The following is a 25247-nucleotide window of genomic DNA, read 5'->3' as shown; positions in this document are numbered from 1 at the left end:
TCGATTTTTAAATAAGTGATGTCATTTATAAAGATAAGGAACAGTAGATGACCCAATACTGAACCTTGTGGTACTCCACATACAACGTTTTTGAGACTAGAGTCAGTATCATTTGCTCTAACTAGTTGTTTCCTATTCTTCAAGTAAGATTGGAACCAATTCGAAGAAATACCTCGAATTCCATAGAACTTTAGTTTTTTAATCAAAATGTTGTGATTTACACAATCAAAAGCTTTGTCATAGTCACAGGAAACAGTGGAAGTATAAAGATTATTGTTTAGTGCTTGGTAAACCTCATGAAGCACAGAAAACATTACATCAGTGGTACATTTATTAGTTAAAAAGCCGAATTGATTTTGGGATAAGATGTTGTTATCAATGAGAAAGGACATAAGTCAGGTTTTTATGAGTCTCTCAATAATTTTGGAGAGTTCCGGTAGTAAGACAATAGGCATTCCGGTAGGTCTATAGTTGCAAGCATTAGAATACATATGCCGTTTATGTTATTACCCTTATTAGAGTCCACCAACAACATTGAAGAAAGTATACACCTTTGCCTACTCTTTTTAATTCAGAAATTTTCCGTTTCGTTGAAATTTTGAAGACGTACTGTTGTTGACTGATTCCAATAGAGATTGGCGATAATTTTTATATCTTTGGCATCCAATCCCAACTCTTGTAGATATTTTATCATTAGTTCGTGTTTTACATTACGGAATGCTTTCTCATAATCGATGAAAACATCCTTTCTTTGATTTAAACAGTTTCGTATTAATGTTTGTATACTAAAAATCGCCTCTCTCGTGCTAAGTCCCATTTTTGAAACCAAACTGACTCCATACACTGACCTCTTTACAGTTCTTAAATAATCCAGTTTGCAGTATTCTCAAAAAAAAGTTTGAAAAAGTGTTACTAAAAAGTGTAGTTATTAGTCGGTGGCCCTTGCAGAATTTCGCAAGTAGGGCGATAAATGTAGAGCGAAGCCAATGTTTTGGAATCTGTTCAGTATCGTAGACGTCGTTAAAAAGCTTTACAACAATGTCTAGATTTTCTTCATTAAGTAACTGGATTGTTTCTGCATACATATCATTTGATCCAGAAACTTGGTTACTTTTTAATAGTTTGATAGCGTGTACAACCACAGGTTTCAATGTACTTAGGCCATGCAAATGGTCTCCCAGCCAAATTTTGTGTTCTGTGATCGTGAACACATTGTAGTCATCCAAACTACAATTGTAGTCATCCAGATCTCCTTCGCAGCTATAATTTCTATACGAATTTGCCTGTGTATATTTCGGTACCCTACTTGGTCCTGCCTGAAGTCTAATGTGAGTTATACACATTATAGGTAAAAATGCAGAAATTTTTACTCAAATAAATATTCTGCACACATTATAAGTGTGCAGAATATTTATTTGAGTGACCTTTTTATAACTTTGCTTTGAATATTTAAAAACAGTGCTTACCAAAAAATAGTCTTCTTCTGGTCGCTATATTGATGAGTTCATCGGGAGGTGGTCCTAAAACTTCCATTAGACAAGCCAGCTGTTCCACTTCATTTTCTCCAGGAAATAGAGGATAACCTGTGTACAGCTCTGCCAAAATACAACCTGGAAATAAAGGTTATTGTTAAATCATTAAAAAATGTAATAGGAGCTAGTTAGGCAGTTTTTCTAACCCTACAATTGACCTTAATGTTGATAGAAAAGTTCAAAAAAGGAAAAAAGGAACACTTGGTGTTCATCCCAGAAAAAGCGCAGACCTTGGAGATATGTGTTTATCCAGGCCATTACCTTATCCAGGCCATTATAATTAATTAGAAACTTCTTCTTTGGGTGCCATGTCCGCATTCATACGTTGGCTGTCTCCATGTTTACAATTTCCTGAAATCTTTACATTTCTGTCTCTGGCTGCGCGAAATATTTCTTCTATTATACAGGGTGTCCAGAAACTCTGCCGACAAACGAAGACTGGAGATCCTTCAGGTAATTTTTAGACAATTTAACCCAATTCACCTAGTCCGAAAATGCTTTCTGAGGGAGCTAGAGCTCTTTGAAGATGCCGTCTGGGAATTAGTTTTTCTTAAATATCTCCAGAACACTATTATCCATAAAAACGAAAACTGGTACGCTTATTTACCTTCCAGAGTATTGCGAATTTCTAGTACCGGTCATAGGCGCCCGTTTTGGGTAGGGCAACTGGTATTTTATCGCATAACTTTTTTGTCTTTAGCTTCTAAACATTCTTGACAATGGATTATTAAATTGTGAGGTATTCTAGTACTAAAAGGTACTCTTGCTTTAATTAGATAGGATGCACCATTTTCTAGAAAAATCAATTTGAAATTTTTTCGTTTATTAAATTTGAAGAAAATTTGAAAATTTTTGTCAAAAAAAAGATGGTGTATTTTACTGATTTAAAGTAATAGTAACTTTTAGTACTATAATACCTCATAATTTAATCATCAAGTGTCAAAAATGCTTAAAAATTAAAGACAAAAAAGTTATGTGATAAAATAACCATTGACCTACCCAAAACGGACGCATATGACCGGTACTAGAATTTCGCAACTAAGGAAATCGATTTATCTCTGGAAGATAAATAAACGTACCACTTTTCGTTTTTCTAAATAGTTTTTTTTTTATTTTTTTTTCAAATTCAACAAACGAAAACTTTTCAAATTGATTTTTATCGAAAACGGTGCATCCTACCGACTTAAAGCAAGAGTACCTTTTAGTATTAGAATACCTTACAATTTACTAATCCAGTATAAAAAATGCTTAGAAGTTAAAGATCAAAAAGTTATATGATAAAATAACCGTTACCCTACCCAGAACGGGCGCCCATGACTGGTACTAGAAATTCGTAATTGATGTAATTGATTTATCTCTGCAAGATAAATAAGTGTACCAGTTTTCGTTTTTCTAAATAAAAGTGTTCTGAAGATATTTAAGCAAAACTAATTCCATGACGCCATCTTCAAAGGGCTCTATCTCCCTTAGGAAGCATTTTCGAACTAGGTGAATTGGGTTAAATTGTCTTAAAATTATCTGAAGAATCTCCAGTCTTGGTTTGTCGGGAGAGTTTCTGGACACCCTGTATTATATTATTAATCAGCCATGAAAGTTTCTTTCTACTAACCAATCACTTTCCCTCCACTGTTCCTTGTATTATAACACGAACTAGATGATATTTAGGTCCACTAGTTACATATATGGCCGAAGTATTCTGATTTTCCCCTTTTTGTGATGTTTATAAGCAGACGTTCTGAATTTATCATTTTAAGAACATCTTCATTGGAAGTGTGCGAGACCTATTCTATTTTTGGGATCCGTCGATAGCACAACAATTCGAATGCTTTTAATTTGTTAGGCATTGTGGTTTTTGATGTTCAAATCTCAAAATCATATAATAGGATAGGCCACACATAACATTTCAGGACTTTCTTGCGAATATACATCGATAGGTTGTTGTTACACAAAAATTGTTTTTAGGTCATAAAAGCATTACGTGGTATTTTGTTGCTGGTTATTGTTTCTTCATCAGAGTCACAATTTACAATTAACCAGCTGCCAAGGTATTACTCTTGGCTAATTAGCAAAATTCATGGAAAAGAAAGTTTCTTTCTACTAATTGATCACTTTCCCTCCACTTTTCTTTGTATTATAACACGAACTAGATGATATTTAGGTCCACCAATTACATAATATATATGGCCGAAGGATTCTGATTTTCTCATTTTTGTGATGTTTATAAGCAGACGTTCTGAATTTATCATTTTAAGAACATCTTCATTGGAAGTATGCGAGACCTATTCTATTTTTGGGATCCGTCGATAGCACAACAATTCGAATGCTTCTAATTTGTTAGGCATTGTGGTTTTTGATGTTCAAATCTCAAAACCATATAATAGGATAGGCCACACATAACATTTCAGGACTTTCTTGCGAATATACATCGATAGGTTGTTGTTACACAAAAATTGTTTTTAGGTCATAAAAGCATTACGTGGTATTTTGTTGCTGGTTATTGTTTCTTCATCAGAGTCACAATTTACAATTAACCAGCTGCCAAGGTATTACTCTTGGCTAATTAGCAAAATTCATGGAAAAGAAAGTTTCTTTCTACTAATTGATCACTTTCCCTCCACTTTTCCTTGTATTATAACACGAACTAGATGATATTTAGGTCCACTAATTACATAATATATATGGCCGAAGGATTCTGATTTTCTCATTTTTGTGATGTTTATAAGCAGACGTTCTGAATTTATCATTTTAAGAACATCTTAATTGTAAGTGTGCGAAACCTATGCTATTTTTAGGATCCGTCGATAGCACAACAATTCGAATGCTTCTAATTTGTTAGGCATTGTGGTTTTTGATGTTCAAATCTCAAAACCATATAATAGGATAGGCCACACATAACATTTCAGGACTTTCTTGCGAATATACATCGATAGGTTGTTGTTACATAAAACTTGTTTTAGGTCATAAAAGCATTACGTGGTATTTTGTTGCTGGTTATTGTTTCTTCATCAGAGTCACAATTTACAATTAACCAGCTGCCAAGGTATTACTCTGGGCTAATTAGCAAAATTCATGGAAAAGTTATTTACCAGCAATTTTATTGCTGGAATCAAATTATAAGATCCTATATATTAATAATATAGGTATGCAAAGTCCGCAGATAGTGTGCTACTTTTTTTATAAAGAAAATGGCGCCGACAAATCGTATTTTTTCAATTATTGCTCTATAACTCCGAAGATTTTAACTTTACAACAAAAACACTCAAATAAAAATTCACCGCAATTAAATTCTGCATAGAGACATGTTTTTCCCGATTTGCTCCGACGAAAATTTTACTCGGAAAATGCGGGTTTTCCCAACAAAATCTCTAATTTTCAAATAAAGTTTTAGGTAAGTAATTATTAATCAATAATTAAATAACTTAGTGACATCAAAGCTTTCTTGGTATAGATTATAATTCCAGAAGCCGGTGAAATTAAACGAATATTTTAGCAACAATTCAATTGTTAATTAAAAATTTACGATCGCAATAATAACCAAAATAATCATGATACTTACATTGATCAAACTTATAAAGATTATAAAGATGAGATGCTTATTTAATATTTTATCGACAAAATATAAATTTTTTTGTTGTTTTGCATAATCTTTAAATCCTGAAAAAAAAATTATAATACGCTGGTCTAATTAGTAAAGTACAAAGAAAGGTTATTTACCAGCAATTTTATTGCTGGAATCGAATATTAGGATCCTATATATTAATAATATAGGTATGCAAAGTCCGCAGATAGTGTGCTACTTTTTTTATTAACAAAATGGCGCCCCCAAATCGTGTTTTTTTCAATTATTGGTCTATAATTTCGAAGATTTTAACTCTACACCAAAAACACTCAAATAAAAATTCACCCCAATTTAATTCTACATAGAGGCATATTTTTCCCGATTTGCTCCGACGAAAATTTTCCTCGGAAAATGTGGGTTTTCCCAACAAAATCTCGAATTTTCAAATAAATTTTTTGGGCAAGTAATTATTTATCAATAATTAAATAACGGTGAAATAGAAGCTTTCTTGGTATAGATTATAACTGCAGAAGTCGGTGAAAATTAAACGAATATTTTAGCAACAATTTAGTTGTTAATTAACAATTTACAGTCGCAATAACAACCAAAATAATCATGAGACATTGATCAAACTTAGAAAGATTATAAAGATGTGATGCCTATTTAATATTTGTCGACAAAATATAGATTTTTCATTTTTTGCATAATCTTTAAATGTTTACAAAAATAGTTATAAACAAATTAACATTTCTCAGAAATTGTTTATTATATTATAATTTCAAAAATACTTAAAATGCGTATTTCAAAGGTCTTGAAAATGAATGCTTTAAAATTTTTTTTCCAAACATTTTCAAAAAAGTTATGAAACAGCAAAGTAAACATACGATTATTCCGTTGTTTATAATTTGTTTTAATTGTTTCAAAGCTTAAAAGTGAGTTTATGGTACAAACTAATTACTCTCAAAAAATATCAAACATTAGTTCAATGGTTATATTTTAATCAAAGATTAAAAAAGTTTTTTTTTGTAATTTTTAGCGTGAAAGTAGGCTTGATACAGAGCCGGAGCTAAAATGTTCACTCGAAGCGACTGACACGCTTTAAACTCGCGCGAGTTGTGTATGTGGACGTGTTATAATACATAATTTTATTTATTAACTACTGTACGTCGTGCGGCGGTCGTCGCTTCTAGTGAAAATTTTAGCTACGGTACTGTATTAGTCTACTTTCGCGCGTGTAAATTACAAAAAAAAATATTTATAATCTTTAATTTAAATATAACCATTAAACTAATAATCGATATTTTTTGTAAGTAATTAGCTTGTACTTTAAACTCACTTTTACGCTTTGAAAGAATTAAAAAATATATAAACAACGTAGTAATCGTATGTTTATTTTGCTGTTTCATAACTTTTTTGCAAATGGTTGCAAAAAAGTTTTAAAGCATTCATTTTCAAGATCTTTGAAATACGGATTTTATCTATTTTTTAAAATTAGAATAATAATAAAAACTTTCTGAGAAACGTTAATTTGTTTATAACTATTTTTTTAAACATTTAAAGATTATTCAAAAAAATTAAAAATTTATATTTTGTCGACAAAATATTAAATAGGCATCTCATCTTTATAAGATTTCAAAGTTTGATCAGTTTTTCTTAATTATTTTGGTTATTATTGCGACCGTAAATTATTAATTAACAACTGAATTGTTGCCAAAATACTCGTTAAATTTTCACCAGCGGCTTCTGGAACTATAATCTAAACCAAGAAAGCTTTTATGTCACCGAGTTATTTAATTATTGGTAGATAATTACTTATCTAAAACTTTATTTGAAATTTAAAGATTTTGTTGGAAAAACCCGCATTTTCCTAGGAACATTTTCGTCGGAGCAGATCGGGAAAAAACATGTCTTTATGCAGAATTTAATTTCGGTGAATTTTTATTAGAGTGTTTTTGGTGTATAGTTAAAATGTTCGGAGTTATGGAGCAAAAATTGAAAAAAACACGATTTGGGGGCGCCATTTTGTTAATAAAAAAAGTAGCACACTATCTGCGGACTTTGCATACCTATATTATTAAAATATATAATCATAAGCTTCGATTCCAGGAATAAAATTGCTGGTAAATAACTTTTCCCAAAAATGGCCTATTCTCCGATAATCAGCCCAGACTATAAATGGTCCTATCTCCTATTCATTAAGAGAAAGCAGACCTTGATCTACATTAATTTTTCCAACTGCCATTTACTTTGTGCTTTGTGCAAGTATCAAGTAGAGAAAACTGAAATATTTCGGACATGTAATGAGAGATACCAAATATAGGATGCCACAAAATATTATGAAAGGGAAAGTAGCAGGCAAACACAGTGCAGGATGAAGAAGAAGCTTGCATCCAGGATCCTTAAAGAACTTGCCAGATTGGTATAGTGTTGATACAAGCATGCTATTTTGGGGTGGCGGGGGAATTAAATTAAGATAGTTATTTACGATGGTAACCAACGTTCTGGAAGGCCATGGTACATGAAGAAGAAGATTCACTTTATTATTGCATTGTTAATTTTATATGGAATTTCCAATAATTTTCTTCACTGACTAGATTTACTAATGTCTGGAGATCTTGTAAATTTTCTGTAACAAAGGCTATCCTACTTCTTATGCCGTCTTCTAACGAAGGTTGGCCATCACTTTTTTAAACGCTTCTCTGTCTTTTGCAACGTGAAATATCTGTTCAATACTGAGGTTAGTTCAATCTCTGATATTCCTCAGCCAAGATTTCTTCTTTCTTCCCAAGCCTTCTTTCCCCTCTACTCTTCCTTGCATGATGACGTGTAGCAGAGAGTATTTATCGTTACGAAGAATGTGGCCCAGATTAGGGATGGGAAAAACCTACCGGTTTAAACCTAAAACCGGTTTTTTTACTTCGCAATAACCGGTTTTACCGGTTGTTTTTTTTGTCCCGGTTATAACCGGTTTTTTCTTTTTAAAGTAAAAACCGGTTGTTAGGTTTTTACGGTGATTAGAATTAGGTTAGGTATTATTTTGGATCCCAATCATAATTATTATTTTCAAGTAATTATTCCAAACAAAACCATAATTCAAATTTTATTTTATTTTAAAAAATACAGAAGCAAACTGAAAGTGCAATCTCACATCAGCCAGAAACAATTATTAAGTTTTATTATAATATTTCCTTGAAAAGATATTTGTAATCATAATATTTACATAAGAAGTGATCTGGTTGAATATAACGCAAACATCATCTATTTTTCACACTTAACTCTTGACATTGAAAGTGGGTGAATGACTTTTTCTGATTACCAAAAATAATACTCTGACTATGAATATCGAATTACTGATTACGAATACGAATCTCCAAGAATTTCGCTATGTTTTCAAAACGATACACTCATACAGGAAGTATTAAATGAGTTAAAATGTACCTATTCTACAAATATACAAACGTGTTAAAAGTAATACATGTTCTTTCGATAGTACTATTTCAATATTGATATGATATCGAGGCGAATGGAGTATCGCAAACTAAAGTGTATTGTAAATGTAACTTTGTAACCTATTGTAACAGATACGATGTTTTCTTATTTTAATTGTGTTCATAAGCTTCCTGCCATGTCCAATTCTTCTTAACACTTCTTCGTTTGAGACTTTTGCAGTCTAAGGAATTTTCAGAATACGCCTATATAGCTCCTTTTCGAATGCCTCCAATTTCTCTAAGAAAGGCTATACCGTCAGCTATATTGGGGATTAATTCTCCGCCTAGTCTTACTCCCTCTCTTCTGTCGATAGATTTCTTCAGACTATATGCTATCTTCGCAACGAAGGTCGGCAATTATGATAGCTATTTGGACTTTAGGGATGGATGCTCTGAAAAGTTCATTTGATATATATATATATATATATATATATATATATATATATATATATATATATATATATATATATATATATATATATATATATATATATATATATATATATATATATATAACAGGTATATAATCTTTGCTGAACAGTTAGGAAACAAGGTTGAAATATTGGGGTAGCAGCAATCTCAAAGAAAACTCTTTATCATAATTCCAAGCTTTCGATAATGTTTATTATCATCTTCAGGGAAACTACAAATATAAATATACAATATTTAACAATTAGTCTAATTAAAATCAATAAAAATTGTTATTTTTGTGCCATCAAAAATCCAAAACACCATAGTTTTCTCTCACTAAACCAGGTGTCAAGGATCCTCAAAAACACAAAAACAACAAAATATTGTTCTGAGAAATGCAGAGCTAATACTCTCATTAGAAACACCGCATATCACAGAACAACCTTACTAAAAAGTTATTTATATGTTTTGGTACTTACATTATGTGAGGATGTAGAGCCTAGTTGTTAAATACTGACATAACAACGAAATTTTGTCTTGGTAAAAGTAGTAGATAATATAAATTCAAAGTAAAAACTATATAAAAACTTATAAAAATCTGAGTATAAAATGATAAAAGCTAAAATATTCTTTTAAAAAATTGTGTATGTCTAATTGGCATTTTACAAAATGTCTAACAAAATGTTATGGATGTTTATTCATTTTTCTTTGAATTCATACGGAAACGTCACAACCACTGAACCAATTACAATTTTTGATAAATTTCTAATAAATTTTCTTCTTCTTCTTCTGCTTCCTCTTTATAAGCAATTCTGCTTGTTCATTGGCGGATTGATACCTCTATGGAAGGTTGTCGCTCCATCTTTTGCGCGGTCGGCCGATACTTCTTCTGCCGATTGGTGATTTATCTCGTGCTATTTTGACCACACGTGTCTCCCCCATTCTGGTTATATGGTTGTTCCATTCTTTTTTTCTATTTAGTGTCCATTCGTTTATACACTGTACGTTACATTGTCTTCTAATATCTTCGTTCCTCTTTCGATCTCTCAGTGTATTTCCTGTAATTCTTCTCAGTACTCTCATCTCTGCCGTTTCCAGTAGTCTTTGTGTTGTGGCTGTATCGGGTCTTGTTTCTGATGCATATGTCATTATTGGTCTTACACTGGCTTTATAAATTATTGACTTCATCTCAGTGTTAATATGTCGGTTTCGCCATATAGTGTTATTAAGGCATCCTGCCAATCTATTTGCTTTTTGTACTTGATTTCTCACTTCTTTGTCTAGGTCTCCGTAACTTGACAATGTAATTCCAAGGTATTTTACTTCCATTACTTGTTCAATACTGATACCATCAATTTCTATTTTGCATCTGATTGGTTCTTTACTGATTACTAAAGTTTTAGTTTTTTTAAATGAAATTGTCATATTGAATTCTTTTGCTCTTATGTTAAATCTGTGGACTAATCTTTGCAGACTATCTTCATCTTGGGCTATCAATATTGCGTCGTCTGCGTAGCAGAGTATTTTTACTTCTTTGTTTCCCATTCTATATCCTCTTCCTTTGTTGACGTTTTTGATGATTTCATCCATGATTAAATTGAAAAGCAGAGGACTCAATGAGTTTCCCTGTCTTATTCTGCTGCCTATATCTACAGGTTCTGTAAGTTGTCCATCTATTCTGACTTCCATCTTGTTATTTTGGTAGATGTTCTCAATAGTTTTTATGATATCTAGAGGGATTTCTTTATTATACAGAAGGTGGATTACATCCCTGAGTCTTACTCTGTCAAATGCTTTCTTTAAGTCAATCAGACATAGAAATGCTGGTCTATTATACTCTAGTGATTTCTCAGTAATTTGCTTTATGACGAATATTGCATCTGTACACGATCTTCCAGTACGAAAACCCTGTTGTTCATCTGCTAAACTTATCCTCTGATTCATTACGTCTTGTAAGATTTTAGTTGTAAGTTTTAGGGTAGTATTTAACAAGTTGATACCTAATAAATTTTGAAATAGGAAAAGAGCGAAATGATAATACAAAAGTTTTAATCAATGCAAAATTGTTTCATAGTCCATGTTTTTTATTATTATGTAATATGAGCTATATAGGTATCACCTCGAGAACTCTATCATCTCGAATAATTTCACATAAAAGTGATTCTAGACTGCATCCTGAAGGTTGTGCTTTAGCAGAACATGTTTCCAAAGAGGGTCATGTAATGGATTATTAACATACTAAAGTACTAGCTTCTGAGTACTCATATAAAAAAAGACTTTTTTTAGAAATGGCTTTTATCTTTCAAGAAGAAAATTCGATCAACAAAAAATCAGATGTAAGACATCTCAGTGAAATTTATTCTTATTTGCTCACTTTAGACAAAAATAACCAATTTAAATTTAATAATTCAGGTTCTTCTTTAATTTGATACATAATTTGTAGATTTTTTCAGTGTAGACTACATAATAATAAAAAACATGGACTATGAAACAATTTTGCATTGATTAAAACTTTTGTATTATCATTTCGCTCTTTTCCTATTTCAAAATTTATTAGAAACTTATCAAAAATTGTAATTGGTTCAGTGGTTGTGACGTTTCCGTATGAATTCAAAGAAAAATGAATAAACATCCATAACATTTTGTTAGACATTTTGTAAAATGCCAATTAGACATACACAATTTTTTAAAAGAATATTTTAGCTTTTATCATTTTATACTCAGATTTTTATAAGTTTTTATATAGTTTTTACTTTGAATTTATATTATCTACTACTTTTACCAAGACAAAATTTCGTTGTTATGTCAGTATTTAACAACTAGGCTCTACATCCTCACATAATGTAAGTACCAAAACATATAAATAACTTTTTAGTAAGGTTGTTCTGTGATATGCGGTGTTTCTAATGAGAGTATTAGCTCTGCATTTCTCAGAACAATATTTTGTTGTTTTTGTGTTTTTGAGGATCCTTGACACCTGGTTTAGTGAGAGAAAACTATGGTGTTTTGGATTTTTGATGGCACAAAAATAACAATTTTTATTGATTTTAATTAGACTAATTGTTAAATATTGTATATTTATATTTGTAGTTTCCCTGAAGATGATAATAAACATTATCGAAAGCTTGTAATTATTATAAAGAGTTTTCTTTGAGATTGCTGCTACCCCAATATTTCAACCTTGTTTTATATATATATATATATATATATATATATATATATATATATATATATATATATATATATATATATATATATATATATATATATATATATATATATATATATATATATATATATCCGTACCATTTTCTTAGGTTGCGTAGCCACGATATTGATTGTATTTGAAATTTCCATTTCTTTATTCATCTTTCTCAGAACCTCATTGTTTTTTACATGTTCTGACCACGATATTTTCAGAACTCTTCTATACATCCACAGCTCAAATCATTCGTTTTTCATTGATGCCCCATTCAAGATCCAAGCTTCCATTCTATCAAACAAAGTCGATACAACGTAGCCTAGCACCTAGCCAAACTAATTCTTAGCTTTAACTTCAAATATCTTTTGCACAGCACTCTTCTTCTTTTGTTAAAATTTGCACTAGACTTTCCTATTCTGATTTTAATTTTCTGGAAGTAATTATTTGTGGAGTTAATCATTATTCTAAGATATGTATATTGGTCTATCTATCTATCTATCTAATCAGCCCTAAACATCCATCTTTGGATATAGGCATTCTTTCTTCTTCTATGCCTCTCTATATTAGATAATTAGCATCCATTTTGACCTGGCGTGTTTCTTCAGGCCATCTGACCATCGCATTTGGGGCCTTCCCCTTTTTTCATTTGTGGTTCCACGGTCTCCAATGAATAATAGTCTTAGTCCATCTTTCATCCTTCTGCCTTAGGGTGTGCCCAGCGAACTTCAATTTAAGCTTTGCTACTTGGGTTGAGGTATCTTTCACTTTTGTGTCTGATAGTTTTATGTTTAGTATTTGTCTTTCCATGGATCTTTCTGTCATCGCTATTTTTTTGCTATTTTTTTGCAATATGTTCCGTTTATGAAAAAATTTTCGTTATTTATTTGAGTTTTCGATATTCTCATAAATGTTGTCTTCTTGACGTCCATCGATAGACCGTATCTTTCCATACTCCGCTATTCTAGTCACCAGCCTCTGAAGATATTCAATATTTTCTGCAAGATAACAGTATCATCCGCATAATATCGAATGTTGTTAATGAGAAATCCATTTACCTGTATTCCAGCTGTTTTCAAACTCCAGAGCTTTTTTACTATCTCTTCCGTGTAGGCATTAAAAAGAGTCAACGACAATACGCATCTTTGTCTCACCCCACGTTTGAGTACAATTTCCTCTGACAGCTAGCTGTTCATTAACATGTACGTTTGATCGCTCAATAGTGTAAATTTAATACCTTCTTTGATTTAAATGCTTTATTATAGTCAATAAAAGACGCATATTTATATATCTTGATTGACATCCAGGCACCTTTGTAATAGTAGCTATATTAAGTGAAAAAAGAGCCTTGCGCGTTCATATAGGCGTAACCAGGGGGTTTTGGGGGTTAAACCCCCCCCATTGGGATGTACTTTGAGCTCTATACGCTTAACACCATACACCATACGCTAACAGACAAAGTCAAACAATGTTTATTTTATAGCAATGTAATAACAATTAAATAAAACAGCATTTTAAGTATTTCACAAACAAATTGAAACTAGTTGTTTTAAAATCAATAGCATTAAAATTTTTAATGTAAAACGAATAGTTTATCACCAGTGTTATCACCTCTAGTCCTTTTGCAAGCTTCAGTTTGCGTGGCCTAATCAAATTATCAACATTTTATTGTGGTAGGTTGCTCTATTCTTCAAGAGCAGCTTGTACTAGCCGTGCGGTGTTTTGTGGATTATCCCGGCGAGCTCTAATTTTTCTTTTAAGCATTTCACACAAATACTCTATAAGGTTAAGCTCGGGTGAGCAAGCAGGCCATTCCAAAGAAGGGATACCTTCTACTTCAATGATGCCCCTAGTCACTCTAATGGTATCTGGAGGTTCATTATCATGCATGAAAATTAAATTTTCTCCTGTTGCACCTCTCCAGAGCCTAATTAGAGGTCATCAATATACCTGTAAGCAGTTAAAGTTGATTGGATGAAAATTAAAGGAGTGTTTTTACGGATCACAATTCCTCTCCAGAACATTACGCTTCCCCTTGTATATTTGTGAACAGATATGGCAGTTTTCGGTCTTGCTTGTCTTACTCGGCCTCTAACTACACGATTTCGTGGGTCATCTGATTTTACACAAATCCTGACTTTTTCTGAAAATAGCACATTTTGTCAATTCTCAATGTTCCAGTTTTGATGGTGAAGACACCAATTTAGGCGATCAATCTTGTGCTGCATAGATAACTCGGGAACCTATAACTGTCTCCTGCTGTATATTTCTTGGCACGAACTCTTCTTCTTATTGTTTTAACTGAAACAGTTACACCTGTAGCTTCCAAAAGCTGCCTTTGGAGCTGCAGGTAAGAAATGGTTGGGTGTCTTCCAGCTGATTGGTCAATTAAACGATCGTGGCGAGCCGTTATTACTTTTTGGCTACTTTTCCTTGCTTTATTTTTGAGCTTTCCTAGTTCCTGTTACCTAACATAGGTTTTGAACAGAACACACTGTGTTACGTCTATCTCTACAGCTATGTCCGTCTGAGAACATTACTTGCTCCACAAGACCAACAATCCTTCCCCGTTGTAAGTTCTATAATCCCACATGAGGCATATTTTCGTTTTTGGACGCAAAAGTTAGCTTATTTATTTTCGTTCAATTTGCAACTCAAGCAAATAACCTATACCGTACCGAGCTATACTATCTGCTTGTCTTATCGATTTGTTTATTTTCAATAAAAACCGTTAATCTTCGCAACAATATCAAGTTTTTTCAAAAGAAATAAATATTACTTTGAAATACATGGTGATTCCATATAAGTTTGGTTGTGTGTACGTCTGTCTTATCATCACGAATTTTATGAAAGTCTAGATACAGTGGAACCTCGATAACTCGGAATAATCGGGACCGCGGCCGATCCGGGTTATCGAAAATTCGGGTTAGCCGGAGAATATGGTAAAAATTAATAAAATACGGTATACTTACAGATAAACTCCGTTAGAATTGAAATAACATGAAATATATATAAATATACACAGTACCTACACATCTAAATTACTAAAAACACGCAAACACAAACGTAAGTAAACGGAAGCGAACAATATACAAGACTGTACTACACACAATACAGTCACAATCGATGTGATGTTATTTAAGAACAGTGAAAACTAAAGACCATTGTTTGAAAAAGATTTTTTTAAATAGTCTTTGTCTTTTTAAACAATGCTGTTTGAAATAGGAATACTATAGACAGGTGTCTGTTGTTTCTGTCGGCGCGGCGTGTGCCATGAGTCATTTTTACTATTGTATAGTTCTAATTACACAAATACACATTATCTCTCAAATATTATATTACATACATTTTTATTGCTGAAATGTTTATCTGATAATTAACTATGTACTTTGATAAGAAATAAGCCACAATTAAATTGAAAAATAATTTTATTAACATTTCGACGCCCAAATCGGGTGTCGTTGTCAAAATACAAAATATTGAAAATCAAAATGTTTATCTGATGAAAATCGGTCCGAGTTAGCCGGACTTCCGGGTTATCGGGGGCCGACTTATCGGGGTTCCACTGTACTAATATTTTTTATTATTCAATTTGTATAAGTTTTCTAAAATTTATAATTATTTATATGAATAAAAAATATGCTTACCCAAACTCCACATATCAATGGCAGTACCGTAAGTGAGGCCCAGTATAACTTCCGGAGATCTATAGAACCTCGACTGAATGTAAGTGTACACCCTCTGGTTGGAATAGCAGGAACTTCCGAAGTCTATAACTTTGATCGAACTGCTGCCTCGTTGTTTCAGCAAAACGTTTTCCTGAAACACAATACACACATTTCAGGTTTTAAGGACAACCGACAGTGGAAATGACGTTAATCCGGGGAAGGAAAAGCTTAAATAGAACGTGAAATGGAATTTCTGCATTCAGAAAAAACTTCTATTATGTGAAATACAAAAAGCCGTACGGTTTATATGAAAATGTTATAAAACTGAGTACATAAAATAATGGATACCATGCTATTTTACTTTTTAAGTATTTTTAATTATAGTAAAGTAAAAATATGCGAAGAAAACGAGAGATGAAAATATAAAGAATACAAAAGGTTATCAAAATTATCTTGCCCTTTGGCTGGCGCACGAGTAGCGTCACGAAGGTTCTATCAAAGGTACTGACGACGCATAAGTGGCATCAGTAGTACTGTGCTCCTAAGGGTCGATTTCTCATACCTGCGGTAATCTATGGTTCAGTTGAATCAGGTTCACCGGTGAACTTCGGTTTTGTTTGGAATGCATTTCTCATTGCACGTTCATGTCAGTACACGTTCTACAGCTTCCGAGAAATGCCAATAGATGGCAAAAGGTAAAAAACTGTCGCCATTTTTAACTACCTTTTTATGCTGTTTTTGAATAAAGTTAAATTTAAGTATTTATAGTCAAATAGTCATTTTAATAATTATAAATAAATGTTATAAAAACAAAAATAATGTTATCTTTTATTGTTAGGCTTAATATAATAAAATAGGTTATATTTATATTATGACAGCGTTTCGTGTTAATACAACGCATGCGTAATCCATGAAATCATCTGAACTGGGTTCAGAAATCTTTGATCGGCCGAATTCCAGCATAGTTCAAGTTTAAACTGCCATCGGTTGAACGTGAATTGAGAAAGACGATTTTGACCTTAAACTGACGTTCAATACAAATTCAGGTTAAACTGGAGTTGAACTCGATATGAGAAATTGGCCCTAAATGAACGATTTAAGTACGTGGTACCAGCCAAGTGGCGATTGTTCAAGATGTGTTATTAAATTAGTTACTATATTGGAAAACAAAAAGTGTCCGAACTGAATTGGTAAATTTAGCAGCGTTTATGATAGCTACAAAAGGGATAATAAAGATTCAAACGAACCATTTGACAAATGGTGTATTAAAGCAGTAAATTTATAAAAAGATTTATTACGAGTATTACAGTAAGTACTGATGGATCTAAATGTAAGTCAAAATAGATGAGTAGGTGGTCTTAGCAAAATTATTTCTTGGGAAAATATTTATAGGAAGTAAAATGTATGTACTGGGAGATTTTATACAATTTACTACGATAACGAACATTTTGACACATTTGGAATTACGTTACAATACTGTAACGATTGTACCTCTAGCTCACGCATTCGCCTCGCCACGTCGTCTCAATAGATTTCCAACTACTACCGACGGATGTTAGGAGATGGGTTCGCCGGAATGGTATAAAATAGCGATCGAAGTAACAAAAAGTTAGTAAGGCCCAGAGAATTGATCTGGCAAGAACTCAACTGACTACCAGAAATTGCCTGGTGGCCAACCTGACTTTAACGTATTGAGTTAAAGCCAAACGGCAGTCTATGGAGAACTGATCTGAAGACTCGACCGATTCGACCAGGAGAACTGATCTGGCCAGAATCGGGCTTTAACGTATTGAGTTAAAGCCAAATCGTGTAGCGGTCCAGAATTGATGAATCGCTGGCGACCCCGTTACTCTCCGAACCGTGAATTGAACGGTTACTCTCATCTTCATTCTGATAATAACTGCATGTTCTTTGTCGATGTGTGTAAATGTACAAATCTAGCGGCGTATTTTTCACGTGTGGTAAATATATTTAGGTTTCTTTACAGATGACCGCCTGGGGACTTCATTCAACCCTGCGCGAAGGATTAAATATTATTATGTTATTTTTATTATATATTATATTGTTAGGTTATAAAAATATATTTTTATTTAAATTAAACCTGTGTTTTACTGAGTCTGTTTTCTAACAACAGACTCGGTAAAACACAAGTCAAAAATGTAAAAAAATACTAATGCCATTGTTTTGAAACTCTCATCATTTGATAAAACAAAAATACTAAAATTTGAATATCTTGGTCACATCATCGCAAATAATCGAAAGGACGATCTACTCCAATTAATATTACAGGGAAGATAGATCGTACCTAGGCTGGGACCCGGAAGACCCAGAATTTTATAGCTTAAAAATCTGCGTGTATGGTTTAGCAAAAAAATGGTGGGTCTATTTCGGTCGTCAACAATAATCGAAAACGTTCTAAACAAATAGATACTGTGAAAAAAAGCTATGAAAATTTTATGTTTGATAGGTATTTCAAATTCAACGCCACACGGTAGATATGAGTGTCAAACGAAAGTAAAAGGTAATTTAATAACAGAAAGTAAAAGCAAGTGAGCAAATAAAATAAATAATAGACATATACCATCCGCGATCTAGATAGATCGTGCGCACCCAACCGTTTTGAAACGTCTGTAAAGAAAAATATCATCTAACCGAAAAAATAATAATAAAAGCATCGAGTAAGTGAAATTAGGTAACAATTGCAAAGGTGTGTTAAAATTAATGAACTTAAAAGGCTTTTTTGTGCTGATTACGATCAACTAATGAAAAAATTACTAGAATGCCTTTATTTATTGTTTTACTTTTATTATAAAAGAGAAATTATGCAATAGAAAAAACAAGAGGAGTGAAGTTTACACGGTCGAGTTAATGGTTTTAGCTGGTAGGCTTCGTTTATATTAAAACACACCTTACGATTTGTTGGGTTTTTAATTTCGAATTATCAAGACTGCGACGTTACACGACGGCGACGTTACGACGAGATACAGTGGCAGTAGTAGAACTAACTTTTATCTTTTTATTTTTGCCCGATAACCGTGGGTGAGAGCCCTAGTTTTTCTCTATTATAGTTTAGATATTGTCAATATTGTAGTCTTAAACTATGCACTTATTTCAATTTCTTCTTCATGTGCCATATCAGAATTATCCGACGTTGGCGATCACCATTGCGAACGCTTCTTGATCTCTTGCAATATGGAATAATTGTCCTGCATTTGATAAGTCCACCCACGAATATTTTTAACCAAGAAACTTGTTTTCTTACTACACCTCTTCGGCCCTCTATTTTGCTTTTAGGAATCAGTTGTAATATTTTATATTGATTTCCCCTCACTATATGTCCCAGATAAGACATTTTCCTGTGTTTAACAGTCTTTAGCAGTTCTCTATCTTTGCTGACCCTCCTTAGTACTTCTTCATTTATTTTTCTTGCTCTCCAAGGTATCTTCAGCATCCGTCTATGAATCCACATTTCCAATGCTTCAATTATTGCGTGTTATAGTGTGTGTAGTGTGTTGGTCACGAATTAGTTTCCCTGAGGGTCCGTTTCGAAAACCTATGATACTTCCGGGGTCCGGAATTATGCTGCCTGTGTCTGGCTGTTCTGATTCGGTTTCTTTGCGAATTCTTGTTAAAAAATATCCCCTATAAACAAATCAGAAGGGTGCCGGGCGAAATTTTTGGCAGAAATTGTTAACATTTTTTTTAACAAATTCAAAATATCACCTTTTTTCCCCGAAAATAGTTTTTTTTCATTTTTGGGTCATCTTAAACAAAAAAGATCTGTCATTTTATTAAGCGTTTTCAAGCATCGCTAATGCATATTTTCGCATTTTTCAGATTTTAAATCGCTTATAACTCGAAAATTATCAACTTTTCAGAATATGACAAGAAACCTTTTTTGTTTATAATTACCCAAGAAAAAAATACATTTTTGGGGCAAAAAAGTTAATTTTGAATTTGCTTAAAAAAATTGTTTTGCCCGGCACCCTTCTGATTTGTTTAAAGGTGATATTTTTGAATAGGGATCCGCAAAGAAATCGAGTCCGAAACATTTTTCATACGAAAGTGACCTCACACACGGACTAATAATATCAAAAAGAAAACTAATAATATCTGATTGTTTTTTGGTTACTGTATACTTTTCTGTAAGTTTTCCTAGTACAATAAATAAAATACAAATTCATTGTGTATTGTTTCGATGTTATCAGTATTTTAAATTGTTATTGAGAATACTAGTTAGGAATTTATATTTTGAAAGCAAATAAAATTTTTAGACATCTTCAGTTTTGTAGAAAAGAAACTGGGGAATTTAAAATAAATAATCATAGTACAAAATGCTAATTAACATTGTTCTGAAGCTATTTCCTTGTGGCATTTTTATAATTACGTATTTTTTATGGGAAATAAGCCACAATTTTACTAAAAAAATGAATTTATTAACGTTTCGAAGCCCAAATCGGGTTTCGTTGTCAAAATACAAAATACTATTATAATAAACAAACATGTTGTTGCTAAGTAAAAAAATTCTTCTATAATTTATTTAATCTGACTCATTTATATTGGCAATTCAGACGTATATTATACATTTTAAAGTAGAAGACTTTAAAATGATATCGCCAATATTTATGAGTTGCGTTCCTGGGACGGCTTTACTAAAAGATAGTTCATTCGATTACATGAAATCAATCCCAACTCAAGAATATCCGTCGCAAAAAAATCATAGCATGTGATCTGTCTTTAAAAAGACAACCAAATGCAACGATGACAGTAAAATTCTCGCGTTACATAGAGTTCAGTGGAGAGATTCAAGTATAGTCCTGAAAGAATCAGATAGTAAAAAGAGAAAAATCAAAGAAGCGGCTCTAATTATGCTAAATGAAACCAATTGTGTCGCAAATTCCTCGGTAGAATGCAGTAGGATGTGGTTACCCATACTGAAAGAGGAAGTCAATAGAAAGAAAATACCACGATTAGTAAGTCAGTAACATATCGAGTTAGTACAAATTTTATATTTTAGTATTACTTATTGTATATCTATGTAATATTAATATTATTTATAATTTAAACATATTAAAGTCAGAGTTTGGTATTAGTTTTCTTGAAGGTAGATTAAATGTAAGACCAAATACTTACGATGTCGGGATAGTATCACGAGGTTTTTTCCTGGTTTTCCCTCGTGATTTACTATGGAATCTCTAACGCGAGAATTTTACTGTCATCGTTGCATTTGGTTGTCTTTTTAAAGACAGATCACATGCTATGATTTTTTTGCGACGGATATTCTTGAATTGGGATTGATTTCATGTAATCGAATGAACTATCTTTTAGTAAAGCCGTCCCAGGAACGCAACTCATAAATATTGGCGATATCATTTTAAAGTCTTCTACTTTAAAATGTATAATATACGTCTGAATTGCCAATATAAATGAGTCAGATTAAATAAATTATAGAAGATTTTTTTACTTAGCAACAACATGTTTGTTTATTTTAATAGTTTTTGTATTTTGACAACGAAACCCGATTTGGGCTTCGAAACGTTAATAAATTAATTTTTTTAGTAAAATTGTGGCTTATTTCCCATAAAAAATACGTAGCTAATTAACATATTATCTTTTCTACATTAGTTTCAATACAAGGTGTTTGTTGCAAACTTATTAAATCTGAAAATTATTTTAATTAAATGCACATCTGAAAAGTACTCCTACTTAACATAAATAGTAGAGAGGAAATGAATATAAAAAATGCATATTACAATTTATTTTATATTACAGTTAGCCCAGTAAATGAACGGGAAATTCGGCGATACCGTGTAATTTTCAGGGGCAACTCCGAATTGCATGAAAATTTGGATTTAGGTTCTACTTACCCTCCACTTCAAAGTTTAAATTGTGCCGTTGGTTGCTTTTACTTGGGGGGTGTCAGTCACCCCTTCTCAGGGGTTAAAAAACATACGTTCAAGATAAGACCGGAAATGGATAAATTAAATGATTTTAAGCAACTTTTGTTCTATAGAGTTTTATACGTAAGTCAATACTTTTCGAGTTATTTGCCATTGAAAATGTTGATTTTTCGACAAAAAACTACGTTTTCAGACGGTTTTTTGCAATTAAATCAAAAAGTAAATATTTTATCGAAAAAAATATCCTTAGCAGAAGTGTAGCTTATAAAAAAACCAAAAAAATGGTTTATAAGTAAAGTCTATCAATCAAATGAAAACAAAGTTGTAGCTCACGAAAAATACGTTCTGATCCGTCTAATTCCAAATCGAATATTTCATGGTGAAATCACCGAAAAATTAAGCAATTTTCGGGAAAAACCCATTTAAAGTGTTTATAAAAAGCTTTGTTTTAATTGTTAACAAAAGTTTTAGCATTAAAAATAAGCGAGTTACGCTCAAAATAAAGTTGGCCCTCTATTTTTTTGTAAAAAATCATGAAAATCTCGCCGTGTTTAAATCCAAAAATGAAATTAATCGCTACCGCTTTACAAACAATTTACTTACCTATCTATTTTTTATATGATATGTCAGTCTCATCGGTTTAAAGTGTTTATTTTTGAAACGGTTATAATTGAGAAAGCTTGAATGGGTCACTAATCACGAGTGTATGCAAATTTTGAACAGCCATATCTTAACCAATTTTTGTCTTACGGAGAAACAAAATGAAACTAGCATATTTATAATTAGTCCTGTCGCCAGGGGGGGTACAACGGCCTCCTGTATTCAGATGGACTTACCCAAGTTTTTTTTTATGTATTTTGACCTGTAGAACACGAATTTTTTGGGTAACAGTTGATCCGGATGTCGATAAGATTGTTATAAACCAAGAAGTTGAGGAATCACATAACAGCGATTTCTCGCAAAACAAAACATTTTTTTGTATTTTTTGGGCCATTCTAACCAAAAAATGTTCCTACAAATTTTTTCGTAAGATGCATAGTTTTCGAGAGAAACGCGGTTGAACTTTCAAAAAATCGAAAAATTGGAATTTTTGAACCCGAAAAACTTTTGATTAAAAAATAAAATAGCAATTCTGCTTACCGCATTTGAAAGTTCAAGTCAAATTATATCGGTTTTAATTATTTGTATTGCTAAAAATGTATTATTTTATTGTTAAAACAAAGCTATAAACACCTAGTGCTTGAGTGATGTTTCAATGATTTCTCATTTAAAATCGAACGAGTACGTAGAGGAGGTAAAAGTGCAAGCGGGGCTATTTCTAAGTAGCATGCATTAAAACGCATGTATTAGGCACGGGAAACACTATGTGTTTATAGCTTTTTTTAACAATCAAAAAATAAATTTTTAGCAATGCAAATATTCAAAACAGATATAATTTGACTTAAACTTTTAAAGGCGGTAAGCAGAATTGCTATTTTATTTTTTATTCAAACGATATTCGGGTTCAAAAATTGCAATTTTTCGATTTTTTGAAAGTTCAACCGCGTTTATCTCGAAAACTATGCATCCTACGAAAAACCTTGTAGGAACATTTTTTGGTTAGAATGACCCAAAAAATACAAAAAAATGTTTTGTTTTGCGAGAAATCGCTGTTATGTAATTCCTCAACTTCTTTGTTTATAACAATCTTATCGACATCCGGACCAACTGTTACCCAAAAAATTCGTGTTCTACGGGTCAAAATACATAAAAAAAACTTGGGTAAGTCCATCTGAATTAAGAAGGCCGTTGTACCCCCCCCTGGCGACAGGACTAAATAGCAAAACCTACATTTTTTTCTCTTTAAGATTTTTATCACTAATACTTTTAAGTTATTTTGAAAAAATGAAATTTTTCAGAAATTTTTAGAAAAATTTTTTTTACTATAAAACCAAATGTTTTCAAAAATAAGCACTTCAAACCAATCAAACTTACAGATCATATAAACAATACACACATAGTTAAAATAGATGGTAAAGCCAAAAGATTAATTTCATTTAGGGTGCTAAATAGAGGGAGGTTTTCACGATTTTTTTACCAAAAAAAAGGTCCAACTTGTTTTTCAGTGTAACTCGTTTATTTTTGATGCTGTAAACTTTTGTAAAAACAAATAATAAGCTTTTTTTCGATGCTTTAAAAATGATAATAAGGTTTTCCCGAAAAACGCTTCTTTCTTCGGTGATTTCGCGTTGAATTATTCGATTTGCAATTAGACGAATAAGAACGTATTTTTCATGAGCTACAACTTTGCTTCTACTCAATTTGTACACTTTACTGATACACCATTCTTTTCGTTTTTTTATAGGCTACATTTTTTCTGAAAATATTTTTTTCGACAAAGTATTTACTTTTTGAGTTATTTGGGAAAAACGGTCTGAAAACGTAGTTTTTTTGTCGAAAAATCAAAATTTTAAATCGCGAATAACTCGAAAAGTATTGACTTACGTAAAAAACTTTATAGAACAAAATGTTCTTAAAATAAGTCAATTTATCCATTTTCGGCCTTATCTTAAACACGCGTTTTTCATCCCCCGAGAAGGGGTAAATGTCACCCCCCAAGTAAAAGCAACCAACGGCACAAATTCAACTTTGAAGTGGGGGGTAAGTAGAACCTAATTCCAAATTTTCATGCAATTCGGAGTTGCCCCTGGAAATTACACTCCAAACGGTCATTTATTGGGCTAAGTTTACTTAATTTCAAAATTAATGATTAGTAAGTGTAACAATAAGGGAAAACACTCTTTACAAAATTAAAATTATCAGAGAGAAACATGACATTTTTGTTATGTACAACCTGTCTGAAGTTTGGAGTGAGTTTAGTGCAACTGATTCTCATTACATTAGGGAGTTAAGATATTTATCTGTTAAGTGAGATCTCTACCGATTTTTAATGAAGTTCATTCTTGATAAAGCGGCTTCGCACACATAAGTTGAGCCAAACATAGTACACAATTTCATGGCCAAACATTTTAAAAATTGCCAAACACTAGGTATATTCTGAATTGATTGACGGTCCACACAAAACTAGCCCACGGTCCGATGCGGACCGCGGTCCGCTAATTGGTGACCCCTGTAGTAGAGGATCCGATATAAGGTCGAACTTCGCCTAGCTGTTTATGGGATCATATATATGTTTATGGGAAAACAGGCTCATAGTGAACACGGCGAATGCTGTACTGGAAAGGTTGAAAACGTGGCTGAATGGTCGAGAGTTGACACTCGCTACGCATAAAACGGAAGCCTTGATATTAAAAGGACCTAGAGACAGAGAGCACATCTCCTTCACCCTCGAAGGAGAAAGAATAACGCCGGCCGAAAAGGTTAGATACTTGGGAGTGATGCTGGACAGTAAGCAGATATTTGGCGAACACGTCAAATATGCTGCACATAAGGCAGAACAGAGAGCAAAAGCCCTGGCAATAATCATGCCTAATATAGGAGGCCCAGGTAC

At 32.4% G+C, this 25247-nt stretch overlaps 1 protein-coding gene across 1 annotated transcript in view; it reads right to left on the bottom strand.

Moving 5' to 3' along the window:
- LOC114336260 (dual specificity tyrosine-phosphorylation-regulated kinase 2) overlaps nt 1–25247 on the bottom strand; it is a 633699-nt gene that overhangs the window by 43942 nt on the left and 564510 nt on the right. The window contains exons 8-9 of the mRNA XM_050658156.1: nt 15837–16008; nt 1467–1610 (exon numbers count right to left, since the gene is read on the bottom strand). Of these exons, the coding sequence (XP_050514113.1) occupies nt 1467–1610; nt 15837–16008 (316 nt within the window). The remainder of the gene's footprint in view (nt 1–1466; nt 1611–15836; nt 16009–25247) is intronic.

Source organism: Diabrotica virgifera, chromosome 8, assembly GCF_917563875.1.
Source record: "Diabrotica virgifera virgifera chromosome 8, PGI_DIABVI_V3a".
Classification (NCBI taxonomy): Eukaryota; Metazoa; Arthropoda; class Insecta; order Coleoptera; family Chrysomelidae; genus Diabrotica; species Diabrotica virgifera.
Note: the sequence above shows the minus strand (reverse complement) of the source record. Positions and strands in the feature narration are given on the sequence as shown.